At 43.5% G+C, this 18,456-nt stretch overlaps 1 protein-coding gene across 1 annotated transcript in view; it reads left to right on the forward strand.

Annotated features, from left to right (window-relative positions):
- LOC118992721 (ubiquitin carboxyl-terminal hydrolase 7-like) overlaps positions 1-18,183 on the forward strand; it is a 43,276-nt gene extending 25,093 nt beyond the window's left edge. The window contains exons 11-30 of the mRNA XM_037054680.1: positions 1,613-1,722; positions 3,285-3,441; positions 4,470-4,614; positions 4,932-5,062; positions 5,882-6,016; positions 6,425-6,526; positions 8,236-8,341; positions 9,919-10,011; positions 10,096-10,163; positions 10,491-10,588; positions 11,491-11,644; positions 12,249-12,316; positions 12,807-12,906; positions 12,999-13,076; positions 14,147-14,247; positions 15,091-15,190; positions 15,801-15,920; positions 16,105-16,176; positions 16,314-16,404; positions 16,867-18,183. Of these exons, the coding sequence (XP_036910575.1) occupies positions 1,613-1,722; positions 3,285-3,441; positions 4,470-4,614; positions 4,932-5,062; positions 5,882-6,016; positions 6,425-6,526; positions 8,236-8,341; positions 9,919-10,011; positions 10,096-10,163; positions 10,491-10,588; positions 11,491-11,644; positions 12,249-12,316; positions 12,807-12,906; positions 12,999-13,076; positions 14,147-14,247; positions 15,091-15,190; positions 15,801-15,920; positions 16,105-16,176; positions 16,314-16,404; positions 16,867-16,973 (2,136 nt within the window). The 3' untranslated portion in view covers positions 16,974-18,183. The remainder of the gene's footprint in view (positions 1-1,612; positions 1,723-3,284; positions 3,442-4,469; positions 4,615-4,931; positions 5,063-5,881; positions 6,017-6,424; positions 6,527-8,235; positions 8,342-9,918; positions 10,012-10,095; positions 10,164-10,490; positions 10,589-11,490; positions 11,645-12,248; positions 12,317-12,806; positions 12,907-12,998; positions 13,077-14,146; positions 14,248-15,090; positions 15,191-15,800; positions 15,921-16,104; positions 16,177-16,313; positions 16,405-16,866) is intronic.
- Positions 18,184-18,456: the final 273 nt, after the last annotated feature.

Here is an 18,456-nt window from a genome sequence, read left to right on the forward strand (position 1 = left end):
GGGTGGATCAGCAGCCCCATCACTGGGCTGGCCCTCCAGGGTCTCTGTTGGAGCCTCATAACCTTGACTCATAGGTTCAACCAATTCAGTTTTTCAGATCATGCTGTGTTCTCCAAGCCTGCTCATTTATAACTCACAGTACCATTTTGCTGTGGGCCACAGTTCTGGTCTGGTTCTGCTGGTGAGGCCACTTAGGGCACCAAGTTGCATATCAGGAAGTCACATGGCAAACATGCATCTGGATGTGCTAGGAGACACCTCTGTTAACTCAGAAGAATTGTCTTTATCCACGCTGGATATTTGGGGTCTGAACAAGGAATATATATATTTTAGAATCAGTGGACAGGTGTGGAGAAAGAGAATTCCTATATTATTCTTTCAGGTTGCATTGAAACCATGCCATTCCCTTGTATGGTAGTAGGTTCCTGGGATTTGTGTTTTTCCTTCCAGATACCCTGTCCTCTTAAGTGTGCCAGTGTATGTCACAGAACATTGCCAAATAGGTTTGCTTTGTCATAGCCACCGGTTGGACATTCTCTAAAAGTTTATAGTGCAGGTCATTGACTAAAGGTTTATAGTGCAGAGGGAAGGCCTAGCTTGGAAATACGCCTGATCAGGGTTACTGATGGTCTGGTGGTGGCTGAGGTTGGCAGAGGCTTATCGTAGTGAGGGAAAAAGAGTAGGGTGAGGTGGAGCAGAGAAGGAGACAGGTGTCAGAGCTGTAGAGTGACAGTTTGCTCCAGAGAAGCCGAGTTTGGAAGCTGGAGGTGTCCTGCAGCCCAGAGGCTGACAGTAAGTAGGGAAAGGCCGTGTTGGCTGTAAAAGGGTCTTGCTGATACTCACTCCCTCAGGGCATTCTGTAGAAGTTTGAACAGTAAGCACTGAGTGTGTGCTCCACAATGTGTGTTCTTAAGTAGACATGAAGGTGCAGGGAAAGGAAGCTGGCTACTTACCGTCCTGGTCATGACTGTTCACCTGTACTTATTCTGTCCAGGTGCTCCACAGCACACCTAAGCTCACATCCTGGTAACCGGTCTTCTGTTTTTCCATGTAGTGTTTTTTTCCCCACTATGTTCCTCATGTTCTTCCATGTTTAATGACTATATAATACGTCAGATATTGACCAGGCTTTCATTTACTTAACTATTCCCCTATGGCGAGATACCAAGATAGAACAAAATCCAAAGGGGAAATCTCTCACAAGCTGTTGCAGCATTATTCTAGGAGCAGTAAGTATGGGTGTCAACAATGTTTCAGAGGCACCTTAGACGATGCCTAAACATTGCCTCTTCCCACCAGAAATCCCCAACATGGTCTGGTCTTACGGAAATGCTATTGCTTTCATTGCTTCAAGAAAGATGCCCTGACTGGTGTAGCTCAGTGAATTGAGCGCGGGCCTACGAACAAAAAGATCGAGGTTCGATGCCCAGTCAGGGCACATGCCTGGGTTGCAGGCCAGTTCCCAGCAAGGGATGTATGAGAGGCAACCATACACTGATATTTCTCTCCCTCTCTCCTTCCCTTTCCCTCTAAAGAAAAATAAATAAAATATTTTTTAAAAAAAGAAAGAAGTAGTGGTGAACTAAATTTGCATTTCTTTTTCAATGTGCAGGAAGCAGAGAAAGGTGTGAAATTCCTAACATTGCCACCAGTGTTACATCTGCAGCTGATGAGATTTATGTATGACCTTCAAACAAACCGAAATATTAAGATCAATGATAGGTAATCTAGAGTGGGGTGTGGAAGTTGAGATTTAATCACCACGTGAATATTTAGTGGGTTAATCTCAGTGCTTTGTTTAGCTTTTATAAACACACACACAAACACACACACATATATTTGTTCTCATCTCTTTTTTATTTAGGTTTTCCTTCTATCTTGGTGTCCAAGAACTGTAATTGGACAGGGACAATTTTTCTTCAATTCTGGGGCTGCTCCTTTTGTATCTTTCTCGCAGGGAACCCCAGCCCCTCTGCACTGTGGCCACTTAAGTCTGTGAGAAGAGGGTGCTTCCTGCTCCAGCGACTCTGCTGTCACTGGAGTGTAGATGCCACTTCACAATTGGAAATTGATATTATCGTACTTGTTTCAACAGGATTCTCTCACATTTTGTAACATCTCAGTTGGTGTTGACTTATAGAATATAGTACAGCTTTCAGGAATGCTGAAGTAGGCGTGCACGTGCCCTGTTTCATGTGTCTTCTAGATTCTTAAAGTACTAAATACAAGGATGATACTATACACTACTTTCTCTGGTTTAGAATATAGAATTTTTATTCTGATTCATTTGAGCACCAACTTTATAGAGGATAGAGGTTGGACAGTCACCCTTGAGACTTGAGGGGGAAATGTAACCCAACCCAATTACTTGCCGCCAGCTGGGTCTTTGGTTATCCATTGTTGCCCTTTACTGTGGACTCGCTAAGAAATCATGTCCACTAGACCTCACAGACACAGCCTGCAGGCTGAGTCCGCCCTGCTGGTGTGCTTTGTTGGGTCCTTACCTTGGTCTTCTTCTATTTTTGTTGGAACTAGTTTCCAACATTTCAAATATCTATCTTTTCAAACAAAAGTTCAAATTTCTGTCATCCTTTGGGAGTTCAGAACATTTGGTGCCACTGGGCCTGAATTCCCATAGTGGGCTGGCTTGCTCAGGTGCTGCCCCTTCTGGGTCAGTGTGCATGCCCCACCTTGGTGCTCACCTGTCCATCTTCCTCCCAGCTTTCCTGTGACAGTGCTCCCCATTACCATGTAATGAGAATGTGTGTGGAGCCAGTCATTTAAAAATAATGCAGCCCAGGAAATCTATAGAAGTCACAGGGTAGGAGTTGTTTTTTACATGTGTTCCTTCTCCAATTTGATTTTTCCATGTTTCTCAAACATGCAGGACATCCTTAGTGGTCTCAGTTGTGCACTATCAGAATCATTCATTAACACCCACTTGGAATTATTTACATCCCAGAAAAGTGACAGTGCACATTTCTCTCCAGATTGTTGTGTCGTAGCCTTGAATTTAAAATTCTATTCATTATCTCAGTGCTTTATCAGCATTTTTCTCCTATCTAGCTTCAAATTTTGCATTGGTATATAAACATAATTTCCTCTAACCAGTAGGAGCTGCCTCAGACATAGTTCATCTGTCCTCCCAAGTCAGATGCATTCTTCCCTTTCCAAATAAGGATGAAGCAGTAAATTAGAAGGTCTAGGAACAAATAAAACCTAAAGATGAAATATTTTATGTGTAAATGGAACCTGGATTTCTTTACACATGTTTCTTTCAATAGGTTTGAGTTTCCCGAACAGTTACCGCTTGATGAATTTTTGCAAAAAACAGATCCTAAGGACCCTGCAAATTATATTCTTCATGCCATCCTTGTTCACAGTGGAGATAATCATGGTGGACATTATGTGGTTTATCTAAACCCGAAAGGGGATGGCAAAGTAAGTGCTGGGTAGGGGGCGGAGTAGGATGTGATGCTCTCAACTAGGGGATTTACACAGATGCTCAGCCTCAGCATTTTCCTGTATCTAGGTAAAGGCCTAGTTAGCGAAGGGTTACTTGCTAGCTTCTGATTTATCTGTATGTTCTCATGTGTATTAATTGTTGATACTTTAAAGGTGAATGATAATTTAGTGATTATACTTTATGTATCTCTCTGTTGGTATGGAATGTTGGACCCCAGAGAATCCCTTCACATGTAATATGAGGCACTTATTTTCCACTTACAAATAGCAGAGTAATAATCTGGGTCAGGGGAGGCAGCATCAGTTGCATGGTATTCACATGCCCCATTGTCCACATGGTAATGCTCCATCTCTTCCTGGTTCATTTGGGTCTCATCACAGTATTCACCAAGGGGGCAGATGAGGTTCTCTGGGCCTGCGTCCAGGAGCATAGGGCCATTGAGGAACACAGCAAAGATGGAGCCTGCTTAGCTCATGCTAAGAGAACTCCTGGAGCAGCAGACTTGCATGAAACTTTTACTGTGAGGTTGAGTTCCAAAATGACTCAATCCACAGGGAAGAGGTTAAAGAATAACTACATATGAGTTCTGACTCCTCTTTTTAGTCAGGCCCCTACTTGCTGTGATAATATGTCATAAGATGGGACAAACTGTCCCATTTAATTGTATTAATTGCACCAGAAACATTTGAACTTTTCTAGCTGAGTTAGGTGCATTCTGTATTGCTTTCTTGATTCGGTAGAAGGTTGTAGTATCAGTAGATTGAATTTAAGTATCAAACAGGCTGAGTAGACTATAGAAATGGCCAGTGGTTGAACATGAGCAATTCCCCAGAACAGGGATGGAGGATGGCAGAGGGCCTGTTGAGTTTTCTCAGAGGGATGCCTGAGGCAGAGTCTGGTTCATGACCGCACTAGACGATCTGTTCTAGGAAAACTCTGCCTGAGAGTTTGTGTGCTTTTCCAAGCACTCTCTCTCACTGATGTCTTGTTGCCTCCTGTCCAGTGGTGTAAATTTGACGACGACGTGGTGTCCAGGTGTACGAAGGAAGAAGCAATTGAGCTGAATTACGGGGGCCACGATGATGACCTCTCTGTCCAGCACTGCACGAACGCGTACATGTTGGTTTATATCAGGGAATCCAAGCTGAGTGAGTAGGGGTGTCTGTTGTGCTCCACACTGTCGTGAGCTCTGTAGTTGTATCATGAATCACTGTTGTGTCATTTATGCCACATTACAGTGGACCTAAGGTGTGTCTCCTATCCAATACATTTTCTACTTGCATTGCCTTAGTTACAACATGTAGAAGCAGGATGGGTTGGGCTTGTGGGCTGAGATGTGGACTCATGGCACCAAGTAATTTCACTTTACTAGACTGCTATAGTAATGAGGATGTAAAATTGGAACTTTTTAAGGAGGGGAAAGTCGAACCTGACAGAAGTGAATGAAGGTGCATTTGTCCTGCAGGTGAGGTATTACAAGCTGTCACCGACCATGATATTCCTCAGCAGCTGGTGGAACGAATACAAGAAGAGAAAAGGATCGAGGCCCAGAAGCGGCAGGAGCGGCAGGAAGCGTATCTTTACCTGCAAGTGCAGGTCAGCCTCAGTCCCCTGTGACCCTGTGGTGGTTGGGGCTCCAGGGAGCCCTGCTGTGAGCTACACTGCTTCAGGTGCTAGGATGAACATAGCCTTATTGCTGAGGGATCAGGGATTGCTCTGGGCAGCCCCTTGAGCATTTTTAACTGAGTGACTGCACAGGCCAGTTTCCTGACCACTTGGAATATACGCCTCAGTTCAGGGTAAGGACTAAGATGCAGGAAATACTCAGGCCACCACAGGAGAGTATTTACAAAAAGTACAGAGGGGTTTAGAGGGGTGAAGGCCTCAGTGAAAGGGTGCATGAGAAGGAAGAGTTAGCATCCAGAGGTGGAGCACAGTCCCGATGGGGTGTGCGGAGGTGGCACACCAGGCTGTGGAAAAGCCTGACCCCTGGGATGCAGAAGGCAAGAGAACTCCAACAGGGTGGTGAATTTCCAGATGGTCTTGGTTCATGACTCTGTTGAGATATTAGGAGACAAAGAAGCATCGTTTTAACAAGTTAGTTACCAGGGAAAAGGTACCTTGTGCATCCTATCTTTATAATATTTGGTGATCAGCATACAGGTGGATTTCTAGCTCACACTTATAGATGGGTTGAGAATGGCTGCACGAATGTGAAGGTTTTTGTCTTCTTTAATACATACCTTGATTTAGTTCGTTGTTAGTTGTTTTGAAACTTTTCTCCTTGGGTCTTGTGAAGAAGTTTCCTGAAAGCAAGACTAGTTGTTTTTAGCATTTTACTATTTTAACTTTCTCTTGATGATTGCTGTCTTATTTTATTTTGTATGTCAGTTCTGCATTTGTGCATGTTTTCAGATAGTCACAGAGGACCAGTTTTGTTGCCACCAAGGCAATGATATGTATGATGAAGAAAAAGTGAAGTACACTGTGTTCAAAGTATTGAAAAATTCTTCACTTGCTGAATTTGTCCAGAACCTCTCCCAGACCATGGTGAGTGCCAGTGTCTCTGCTGGTGGTTGCTTTTGATTCCAATTTCCTCCGTTGTTCTTGATAACTGGACAAGACAGAACCTTTTGGGGTAGGTGTTGTGTTTAGTAACTGCCTGAGAGTGAGGTAAACGTTCGTGCCTGTGTTTGCCCTGTGCCCTGACCCTTCAACTGAATATGCCGTGAAGGAAGTTCAGTGTGAGTCTTCTCTTCAGTAACTGCTCCCCCTCCACTTTTTTAAAAATAAAATGGGCACCTGAGTCTTCAGGTTCTGAAGTCACTTCACTGTTGCCTAATCAGCAGTCATAAGTGCAATAATATTTTTTGGTGTAATTACAGGATGGCTACTACAAAACAGGATTAAAAAAACTGATTTTGTTTTAATTAAATTTAAACTCCCCCTTCCCCCCAGGGATTTCCACAAGATCAGATTCGATTATGGCCAATGCAAGCCAGGAGCAATGGAACCAAACGACCAGCAATGTTAGATAATGAGGCAAATAGCAATAAAACAGTAAGTGTTATTTTTTCTCCCTCTTTTTTTTAAGGTTGTTCAAATGCAGTTGTCTTCATCCTTCCCACCCCATTCTCCATCTTAGCTATCCCCACCTCCCACCCTCGATCTTATCTTCCTTTGGCTTTGTCCATGTGTCCTTTACAGAACTTCCTTGATGACCCTCACCCCTTCCCCCATTATCCTCTCCACCCTCCCCTCTGGTTACTGTCAGTTTGTTCTTTATTTTAATGTCTCTGGTTATATTTTGCTTGCTTGTTTGTTTTGTGGATTAGGTTCTACTTATAAGTGAGATCATGTGGTATTTGTCTTTCACCATCTGGTTTATTTCACATAGCATAATGCTCTCCAGTTCTATCCATGCTGTCATGAATGGTAGGAACTCCTTTCTTTCTCTGTGCTGCATAGTGTTTCATTGTGTAAATGTACCATAGTTTTTGGATCCACTCATTTACTAATGGGCACTTAGGTAGCTTCCAACACTTGGCTATTGTAAATTGTGCTGCTGTGAATATTGAGGTGCACAGGTCCTTTTGAATTGGTGTTTCAGGATTCTTAGGGTATAGTCCCAGCAGTGGGATTGCCAGGTCAAAAGGGAGTTCCATTTTCAGTTTTCTGAGGAAACTCCATACTGTTTTTTGCAGTGGCTACATCAGTCTGCATTCCTACCTGGAGTGCTCTAGGGTTCCCTTTTTCTCTACAACCTCACCTGCACTTGTTTGTTGCTTTGTTTATGATGGACATTCTCAATGGTGTGAAGTGGTATATCATTGTGGTTTTAATTTGCATCTTTCTGATGGCTAGTGATACTAAGCACTCTTTCCTATGTCTCTGGGCTCTCTGTATGTCCGTGTTGGAGAAGTGTCTGTTCAGATCCTTTGCCCATTTTCAATTGGGTTGTTTGTCTTTCTGGAATGGAGTCATGTGAGTTCTTTACATATTTTGGGGATCAATCTCTTGTCTGAGGTATCATTTGCAAGTATATTTTCCCATATGGTTGGTTCTCTATTCATTTTTTCTGATGTTTTCTTTAGCCATGCAGAAGCTTTTTATTTTGATGAAGTCCCATTTATTCTTTCCTTTATGTCCTTTGCTCTTGGACATATTGGTGAAAATATTGCTGCATGGAATATCTGAGATTTTCCTCCCTGTGTTCTCCTTTAGGACTTTTAGGTTGTTGCAACTTAATTATTATAAGTATTTTATCCATCTTGAGTTTATTTTTGTGTATGGTATAAGTTGGTGGTTGAGTTTAATTTTTTTGCATGTAGCTGTCCAGATCTCCAAACACCATTTGGTTTTTTTTTCCAATTTTTTAACTTAATTATTTTTCAAGTACAGTTTTCTGTCTATTACTCCCATCCCATCCCACCCCCGTGCTCTCCAAACACCATTTGTTGAAGAGGCTATTTTTCACTTCATTTTATGCGTCTGCCCTTTGTTGAATATTAACTGACCATAGAGACTTGGGTTTATTTCTGGGCTTTCTGTTCTGTTCCATTGGTCTATGTGCCTATTCTTATGTCAGTAGCAGACTAAAACCATAAGTGTTATTGACAGTGGCACATGCAGTGTACTCTGCTGTTGGCATGGCAGCCTGTCTCCCTTTTCATCCAGTTAGATACATTTTCTTCAGTACACGAGTATAGATTTTCACTCCTCACTTCACCATGCAAATTTTCTAAAATCGTCATCTCTTTTGGAATTAGATGATTGAACTCAGTGATAATGAAAGCCCTTGGACAATATTCCTGGAAACAGTTGATCCGGAACTGGCTGCTACTGGAGCAACATTACCCAAGTTTGATAAAGATGGTAAGTGCCCACCAAACACCCGACCACCTTCAGAGCAGTAGAGGTAGATTCCTGGGCCATCGTTCTCCTCACTAAGGGTTGAGCATTATCCCTTGCAAAGCAATCTCCTTGATTCCAAAATTGCTCATTAAACCCCTGTGATGGTCTAGGCTTCCTGATGAAGTGAAGTAGGACTGACCATGGGTTTGCGTGTCCTGGGAAAAGAGGAGAAGGTAGCCTTATTGAGCCGTCATGTTTCATCTTTCATCTTGTCTCTCATGGTTTGCTGATCATATTGGTCTGTTATATATCGAACTGATTACGTAGAGCAAGGGTTGCAAAAATTTTCTGTCCAGGGCCATACAGTAAATGCAGTTGACTCCTCAGTAACATGGACTTGAACTGCAGGGGCCTGCTTATACCTGGATTTTTAAAAATTAGTACTGTATTTTTTTCTTCCCCATGATTTTCTTAATAACCTTTTCTCTGGCTTTATTGGAAGAATGTAGTATAAGATACATATAACATAGAAAGTATGTGCCAATCAATTATGTTATCTGACAGGTTTTTGTCAACAATAGACTATTAGTGAAGTTTGGGGGGGGTCAAAAGTTACATATGGATTTTTGACTGCATGGGAGGGTTCCCCTAATCCCTGAGTTGTTAAGGGTCAACTGTATTTCATTCATTGTGGGCCACATGGTTTCTGCCTGCATTGTAGCATGAAACTGGCCACAGATGATATGTAAGTGAGCCGTCTCACTATATTCCAGCACTACTTGATTACAAAACAGATGGGTAGGCACTAGCTGGTGGAGCTCAGTGGTTGAGAGCCAGCGGGCAAACTAAATGGTTGCTTATTTGATTCCCAGTCAGGGTACATGCCTGTGTCGGGGGGCCAGGTCCCTACTTGGGGGCTTGTGAGAGGAAGTAGATTGACATTTCTCTCTCTCCTTCTCTTTCCCTTCCCCTCTGTCCAAAAAAATAAATACGTAAAATCTTAAAAGAAAAAACTCAGATCAGTCAAAGTTTACTATAAGATGCTATTTTTAGCCCTAGCTGGTGTGGCTCAGTGGATCGAATGCTGGCCTGTGAACCAAAGGGTCACTGGTTCAATTCCCAGCCAGGGCACATGCTTGGGTTGTGATCCAGGTCCCCAGTTGGGGGTGTACGAGAAGCAACCATACATTGATGTTTTTCTCTGTCTTTCTCCCTCCTTTCTCCTCTCTCTAAAAAGAAATAAAATCTTTTTAAAAATTCTATTTTTATTGGTTTATAAGTGGTCACTTTTGTAGCAAAGAATTACAACCATTGATATATATTGCCATGACAACACTCAGCCATCTAGCTAGTACCAGGCTGTATACCTAGGACTCCTAAATTCACTGCCTCTCATCTCACCCTCACTGTGTCACATGGAGTCTGCCCCAGGGCTTTGATGTTTGGGGTGGTGCTGCAGTCACAGGCCTCGTTTGATGCAGTAATTCTGGGTGCAGTAAGCTGACATTTCAGTGGCTTTACTAAGTCCTCTATTACTGATGTTTTAACAGTGTACTGAGTGCTAAGATCCTAACAAAACCTGTTTTTGAACCTTGTAGATGATGTGATATTATTTTTGAAAATGTATGATCCTAAAACACGGAGCTTGAATTACTGTGGGCACATCTATGCACCGATATCCTATAAAATCCGTAAGTTTACTGCATTCACCTTCTGAGTTGATTCTGCTAAAGCCTTGGTGTGTTACAGCTTTGGATTCTTTTCCTTTCTTCTAGGTGACTTGCTCCCAGTTATGTGTGACAGAGCAGGATTTGCCCAAGATACTAGCCTTATCCTCTATGAGGTTTGGATGGTTTATCTTTCCATAATCAGCCTATTGTTAGTGGTTTAGGAAGGGATTTCATTGCCTGTGATGCTAGTCCTGAATTTGTTACGTGTGATGTCTATAGCCAAGGTGATCTTGAGTTGAGTGTAACGTTTGTAGATTTGTGATTTTACCAACTGAGGATCCATCAGTGATGGTTCCATCTTTGTGGATATTAATGTTTGCCATTAGCATTTTAACTTGTTAAAATATAGGGCTGATAGAATGGAATGTAGAGAAAATACATACAGTATATGGCCATATTAAATATACAGATGTTCCATTGTAACTATTTCATGTCTTTAGGAAGTTAAACCAAATTTAACAGAGAGAATTCAAAACTATTATGCGCGTCTTGATGAAGCCCTCGAACTAATGGATGGTGATATCATAGTATTTCAGAGGTATGTACTTTTTGAAGGATTTTATCAGCTTATACTAATGTTAGGTTTTCATCTTGAGTCATGTAGCAGGAAACAAAATCATGTCCAGACCCAGAGATGCAGTTTGTTTGAAGTTCCTTACAATGATGACAGACGTTGGCAGTCTCTGGGTTTTGGAATTAGGGGTGGTGAGCATTTTCATCATTTACTGCTTAGTGTCCTAAAAATGTCTATAGTGAGGAGGATAACTGTTATCAGGGCAGCAAAAGTCTTTATGAAGTGGCAGGATGGCATTCCTTCCCTCAAACGTAGAACATTTCTTAGAATGCACCTACTTAGGTAATTGATTTAAATTTGCCTGTAAAACCAGCAGGTCTGTGGTATTAGTCTAAAGGCAGCCTGGGGTGGCCTATTCCTTGCTCTTCAAGTATCTGAGCAGGGTGGTCCTGGCACAGGTTGTGGGCAGGCCGAGGAATGCAGTGGCCCAGAGCAGGGCCTGGCACGCTTTTATTGTAAGGGCCAGGCAGTCAGTATTTGGGGCTTAGTGACTACTGGGTCCTGCTGCCTGGGCCTGAACGTGCCACCTGCCAACTCCTGGATCAGCTACTGGCTCTGGCACTTGCCCACTGTGTGGGCTCACCCTTCACCTGAGTCCTTCTGCCTGTGTGTAGAGGAGAGGGCATTGGTTTTTGTGTTGAGATTCAGGATGGAAAACAGCACTGTGTGTGGCTCAGAGCACACCTTCTGTAAGTGATTGCCTTCCTTCATTGTCCCTGTCTTACCAAGATGGCTGGGAGGACCCCTAGCCTCCTAAAATGTGACCCTGAGCTTATATCCATAGCTGTTGGTGTCAGTGTTGCTTGAGAGATGAAGACCCTGGCCTGGGCTTTGATTCCATCTACAAATTGTTTCTCTCCCCCCAGGGATGACCCTGAAAATGATAACAGTGAATTACCCACCGCAAAAGAGTATTTCAGAGATCTCTACCACCGTGTTTATGTCATTTTCTGTGATAAGACAATCCCTAATGATCCTGGATTTGTGGTCACGTTGTCAAATAGAATGAATTATTTTCAGGTATTTGATAAATGCTCTTCTCCTTTCTGATTCCATACCAGAAAGACCAAGTTCTTGTTAAAAATGCTTGCTGATGAGACTGATGGTTTGGGTTCAGGAGAAGGGGTTAGTGCCATTTCTGAGGAAATTGCTGACTGAGGTGGGTTGGTGCTAAGATCACGGTGGGGCCAAAGCCGTTCTCTTCTCTGCCTCCCCTCCCACACCCACTGCCATGTGCACCTGCACTTTCGTCCTTTCAAAGCTTCTCTATGTTGGCACAAGTGGGTTTCAACGGCCACAGTGGTAACAGCTCCTTTACTTCAGTTAGAACATGCCAAGTGTAAAGCACTAAAAAATTAATCAGAAAATTTAAGTATCCATAGACGTCACCATTAAAGTGAAAAAGTCCCTTTAAAAGTTATCTTCATCAGATAGGCTACTCCCGAGGTTGTAGGCTTTATTCCTGTTAGATAGTAAATTTCTAGGGCATTTAAATTCAGGCTGCTCATATTACATTTCTTTAAGAGCCTGAGGTGGCTAATTAATGATGAAGCATATAAGCACATTTCAGTTTATTCCCCCAGATGTGAACCTTTCTGAGTTCTGGTCCATTCCCTTCTCTCAGGTTGCAAAGACAGTTGCACAGAGGCTCAACACGGACCCGATGTTGCTCCAGTTTTTCAAGTCTCAAGGGTAAGCCTTACAGAGACCCTCAGTGTTTGGGTTTTACCACATGCTTTCCATAGTTCATTCCGACATCTTGGAACTAACTTTAATGAGTAGCTGGACACATCACCTGACATGCGATTTCTTAGTTTCAGATGTAGAATTGTCACCAGTCATACCTTGACCACACTACTCCAAGATGTCAAAGTAATTGGCAGCCTCACCTAAAGTCACACTTTAGTTATGTCATCAATAAATACATCCCCCACAGTGTGTCCAGCTGGGGTCGTTAGTCCAGCCAGAATTCTCTGTGTTGTGTGACCATTGCAGAGAATGTTCAGGTGGGCCAGCCAGAGGGACTAAGGACTTGGGAAATAGGAGCATTAGAGTGGAACCCTGTGCCAGGTCCCAATTTCAAGTCTAGATGCAAGGCCAGTGATTTGCTTCTCTGCTCATTCAAAGATATTTGTTTTAGTCAAATAAACAAGTCACTTATATGCTGTTTTCTTGTGTATAGGGATGGCCCAGGTAAGCCTCTTAGACCTAATTATGAAGGTACTTCAAGACTTCTACACTTCTTCAAGCCTAGACAACCTAAGAAACTTTACTATCAGCAGGTATGAGTCCAAATTAATGTAACTGGGTAATAAAGAGAAGCCTTGGGTTTTGGTGGAAGCATATCTAAAATAAGCCTCTCTTTTTTTAATAGCTTAAGGTGAAAATCACAGACTTTGAAAACAGGCGAAGTTTTAAGTGTATATGGTTAAACAGCCAATTTAGGGAAGAGGTAAGTTTTTTTACTGGCATGAATTTCTATTTCATTGGAGCTTGTCTATGGTATCTGCCTGCTCGGACCTTGAAAACTAAAATGACAAATGAAAGCACAGTGAGTGACAACATGTTAGAGCATCTGAGGCCAGGGTTTGAGAACCCGGGTGGGTGTGGCTGTGAGATACAGTCCCCTCCTGCTACCAGCTCTGAACCCCGGGGACTGAATAACAATATCCTCTGCCCGAATCCTCCAGGAACTCCTTCTTGCTGGTTTGCACATCTCAGGTCATTGCACTGCTGCTTGGCCCAGGGCAGTATTTTCTCAAACCATTTCAGGCCTCAGTGAGTGCAGCAGCTGACTGGCTTCCAAGTGGCGAGGACACTGGCTGTGCTGGGCACTTAGCTCAGACGTTAGCAGCACAGGCTGCTGCAGCCCTTCGTGCTTGGTGGGCACAGAAGAAAGGACATGCCCAGCCACATGTTAGCTGGTGGTTCTAGAAAGTCTGTTCTGCTTGGATCCCGAGTCTCTTTACCTTTCTTGCCCTGCCTGTTTTGAGAGATTATTTCAGCCACTCACCACAGACATTCAATCCTGTGTGGAGTTGAGGCTGACATTAAAAAGCCCACCTGTGGTCATGGTCCAGGTTAATTGGCCTCGTCACTGTATTGGGAACTGGAAAGGCTTATAGATGGTCTTTCATGGGCATCATTTCCTGAGAAGTTGTCCTGGAAATGGAAACTTTTTGCATTAAAGTGAGGTGGCATTTCTCTGTTTTGTTTTGTTTTATTTTTATTGAATGTATTGGGTGATATTGGTTAGTAAAATTATATAGGGTTCAGGTGTACAGAAAGTGCCATTTCTTAACGTCCCCTCAGTACTTCGTGGGTCCCAGGTTTGGGCAGATGTCTGGGTGAAGTATACATTGGGTAGTCCTGCTGGGAATGTAAATGAGGAAGTGCTGGGGAGCTAGAGACAGCTGAGGATTCCTATTGCTCTTTTTTTCTGTCTTTGAGCAAAGTTGGTTTGCTATAGTAGACCTGTTGTGTTTTCTTTAAAGCAATTTTTTTCACCTTGTCATTTCTTAGGAAATAACACTATATCCAGACAAGCACGGGTGTGTCCGGGACCTGTTAGAAGAATGTAAAAAGGCTGTAGAGCTTGGGGAGAAGACATCAGGGAAACTTAGGCAAGTATTTCCTGGAGCCTAGGGCGGGCGGGAGGAGCGGTAGTAGCAGCCCCACCTCTGCAGTTGTCCTAGGGGAACGTGCACACTGCCAGAACCCTTGTGCATTGTTGCCAGACTCACCCCTTAGCCTGTCTTTTGCAGCAGTTTTTAAGTATTTCACAGTTAATCCATCTTTCCTCCTTTCTTCCTAGTCTCTTGATATTAACTGCCTATAGTAAAAAGGTGTCATTCAGGTGGAAAGACTAGCAGAGGAAGGATGTGGTTCAAGTAGAGTGATAACTGAAACTGGAAAATGCTGTGATGGTAGTTGAGAAATTGGGCCACTACGGATGCGTGTGGCCAACACTCAGGCTGTAGGAAGGAGGAGCAGATGAGCCACAGTTTTCATTTCAGAGAGGTGGATGCTCTTCTTAGCATGTCACTGTAGTCGGGTGTAGGACAAAAGAGCCCTCATGGCCCTTGGTCCCAGAACGTTTTCTCTCTGATATCATTACAAGAAAGAGATTTTTATTCTCTAAGTGTAAGTGAGAAAAATAACAGAAGTCCCACCCAGTATGGGATTCCTGGAGGGAAGATCCACACAGTTCCAGGAGACCCGGCTTCACTGAGTCTTGCAGGTCTGGATGGGAGGGGGGAGGGTCCCCTTCACTCCACTGAGTCGCGTGCTTGGAGGGTCCGCCTGACCAGTGTTGGGTCTGCTCCCCTGGATGCCTGCTTTCAATGTTTCAAATCTTTTAAAAAGAAAGAAGACAAGTGTCTCATGATAGCTTTGATAAGAAAACTATTTTGTCAGTCTTTTTTTTCACATGAATTTATTTTTCACCCCTAACCTGTTTTATACAGGCTGCTAGAAATCTTAAGATACAAAATTATTGGTGTGCACCAAGAAGATGAACTATTAGAATGTTTATCATCTGCAACAAGTAGAACATTTCGAATAGAGGTAACCATCCCCTTCTTGGCACTAGGGAGAGTTCTGCTCCCTTGGTGGTTAGGGCAGCTGTCACTCACTTGTTCAGTTCTCTTACTGAGACTGACTATACATGACATGAAATTCATCCTTTAAGTATTCGGTTCGGTGACATAACGTATATTTCACACTGTTGAGCACTCGTCACTTCCATCCACTGCCATAGTCTTCATCTTTTCCACCGAACACTCCACACCCATTAACATTTTTTCTTCCCAGCCCACTGTTCTGGTTTCACAGAATGTGACTGCACTAGGCACCTCCTATAAACAGAATCAGGGGCTATATGTAGTTAGAAAGTAGTTGTAAGTATTGGCCACTGGGTAGCTCTCTTCCGGAACTGGGTGTCAGTGGTTTCTGGAGTGGCTGGAATTTCCACCGTAACTGGAAGAATGCATTACCTGCTGTCTTAAAACTTAGCTGTATTCTGGCTCTGACCTCTTACCATTTTAACAGGAGACAAACATGGTATTTTGGCTAACATGCGACTTAATTTCATCATTGGAGGACCAGTCGGAAATAAAACATGGCCTTTTGTCTGCATTGAGTGCTTTACTGACCTGTGTTCAAAATATGTCCCCAGGAAATACCTTTGGACCAGATAGACATTGATGAGGAAAATGAGATGCTGATCACAGTGGCACATTTCCACAAAGAAGTGTTTGGGACATTTGGCATCCCGTTTTTGCTGAGGATACACCAGGTGAGTAACACGTTGAAAGGCACCCAGAACTTGAAGGCTCACACCCTTTTTGGATTAGTGTTGCTACAGCTGCTTTCCAGCCTTGTGGGCAGAAAGTGGGTTTTGATGGTGTCCCCATGGGCCATGAGCGTCTGCCACAAAGTGGCACAGATGTGGGAGCACTCCTGTCCTCTCCCGTTTGTAGGGCGAGCATTTCAGAGAAGTCATGAAGCGCATTCAGAGTCTGCTAGACATCCAGGAGAAGGAGTTTGAAAAGGTATGCACTTCCTGGACCCTGGGGTCGTTCAGTGGGCAGCACTCTGGAATCTGGACTAGAAGGGCGCCCTAGACTTTGCCAGAAGTGAGTTTTGCTGACATCCAGAACTGATGGATGAGTTTTTGTTTGTCTTTTAGTTTAAATTTGCCATTGTGATGTTGGGCCGGCACCAGTATATAAATGAAGATGAGTATGAAGTGAACTTGAAAGACTTTGAACCTCAGCCTGGTAAGAGCCCTCCCCCAGTTTTCCTTCCTAGTGGGGTTGGATCTAAGCAGCAAATGGTAAGAGGCTGCAGGTGGAGAGCCCTGGGCCTAGTGCCACCTCTTCCATTTCCACAGCGGGGCGGCCTGGGCTTCCTTACCTCATCTGTAAGAGGAGGAACAGCAGTAACCCATGAATCCTCCTAAGGATTAGAGCATTGCTCAGTGGCTGAAAGTAATGAGACCTGAGGCCAAGGTGTCAGTGGCCCTATGAGACTGGCAGGCTCTGACGATGCTGCACATGGAAGCCACTGAGACGTTCGGTCAGAGTGTGGGTGTCCTTGGCTTCCTGTGCGCGTGCAACTCAGAGCTTCCACCTCATGGTGACCCCAAACCAGGGCATCGGTTCTGCTCATGTTGTTGGCCACTCCTGGCTTGGGGGTCCTGGCACTTGCACTGTGGTCTTATTGCCCCTCTCTCCCACCAGGTATCTTGCTTCACTATCGGCCGTGGCTAGGGCTCAACCACTTCAACAACGCCCCAAAGAGAAGTCGCTACACCTCCCTTGAAAAGGCCATTAAAATCCATAACTGACTTCCTCACCCCGTGTGTGCAAGGACCGCGTGTGGGTGTGTGCCCCCTTTTAACAGCGAGAACTCTGGTACATGTGCTCTCTGGCCGAAGTCTTCAGCAAGAAGATTTGCTGTTGGTGTTAATTTTATTTTGTTGAGGCTGTTCAGTTTGGCTTCTCTGTATCTATTGACTGCCCTTTTTGAGCAAAATGAAGGTGTTTTTATAAAGCTTGGATGCCAATGAGAGTTTTCAAGGTAACCACAATGCAAGGTAACTGTCAGCGTAATGGGAAGAAGAGGTTAGTGGAAGGCCTGGCAGTGGCAAAAGGTCTCTAATTTCTGTCTAGTTGGCATAAGCTGCCTGGCTGCTTCCTGGGGGTCCAGGCCACCACCCTGTCTGCAGCTAGTCAGTCTTACGTTTAGGCGCATCCAACGTTCTTTCCTTCAGTTACACCTTCAGTGCCCTTTGGTGCGTCTGTAAAGGCAAAACAGAGAAACTCACAAGCTAATAAATGGCACTCTTTCCTTCACTGCGTGTCCTGTCGCCCCTTCCTCAGTTCTCTCTCCAGCTGCCTGGGTCCTTAGAGTAAACCCTTCTCATTTCCTTCAGCCACTACTGTTCTGCAACCCGTTTGCAATGCGGATGCACTGAATACAGTCTGACAGGCATTCTGGGGGCTTTTTACTAAGTGGAAAGCACTGTTAAATAGGATTAAGGTGTACTGTGCTGCCTGTCAGCAAACTTCATGGTCTCAAGAGTTCACACAAGCAGGTGAAAAATTACAAATAGAACTTGTCTTAAAATGGAACAGATGGAACAAAAAGCCTTTTAGCAAAGAGGGCATGCTCACTCGTGGTTAGTAAGCTGTTGACTTTGTAAAAAAGTTAAAAATAAAAAATAAAAATGAAATTGTATATTTAATGAATGAACATGTACAATTTGCCGCTTGGAGGAGGTGACTTTTTGTTGGGTGAATCTACAAGTGACTCTCACTGATGTTGATATTCATCGTGTGTAGTTTCATTTCAGTCCCGACCTTTTCTTTTGGAGCTAATGCCAGCCGCGTGTCCAGTTTTGAGTGCAGTAAAATAGAATCAGCAAATCACACCTAGTTTTCGTCTTTCCCCAGTATTTTTTGTTTGTTTCTGTAGCAGCAGTGGACACCAACTCTTCCTGTATATTGCCTTTTTGCTGGAAAATGTTGTATGTTGAATAAAATTTTCTATAAAAAATTACAATTCAGTGAGTGACGTGGAAGTTGAGGAAGATTTCTGCCTTTCCCAGAAAGAGGCTTGGGGAACCTTTTCATTTAAAACAAGAGTTTACTGAGATATTTCCCACCCTTCCCCCAATTTCATTATTGCTGATGTATAGTTCTGGCTTCTTGGTTTTCCCCTTTTTGGTCGCCTCTGACTAGTCTCATTTAAGCTTAAGAAATAAAAGGTTTCCAGGTGGGAACCATGTGCAAATAAGACGACTGGAAATATTATTGGAATGGTGCAAG

The sequence above is a fragment of the Sturnira hondurensis genome, unplaced genomic scaffold, assembly GCF_014824575.4.
Source record: "Sturnira hondurensis isolate 20B ecotype Veracruz unplaced genomic scaffold, ASM1482457v3 Scaffold0008281, whole genome shotgun sequence".
Lineage (NCBI taxonomy): Eukaryota > Metazoa > Chordata > Mammalia > Chiroptera > Phyllostomidae > Sturnira > Sturnira hondurensis.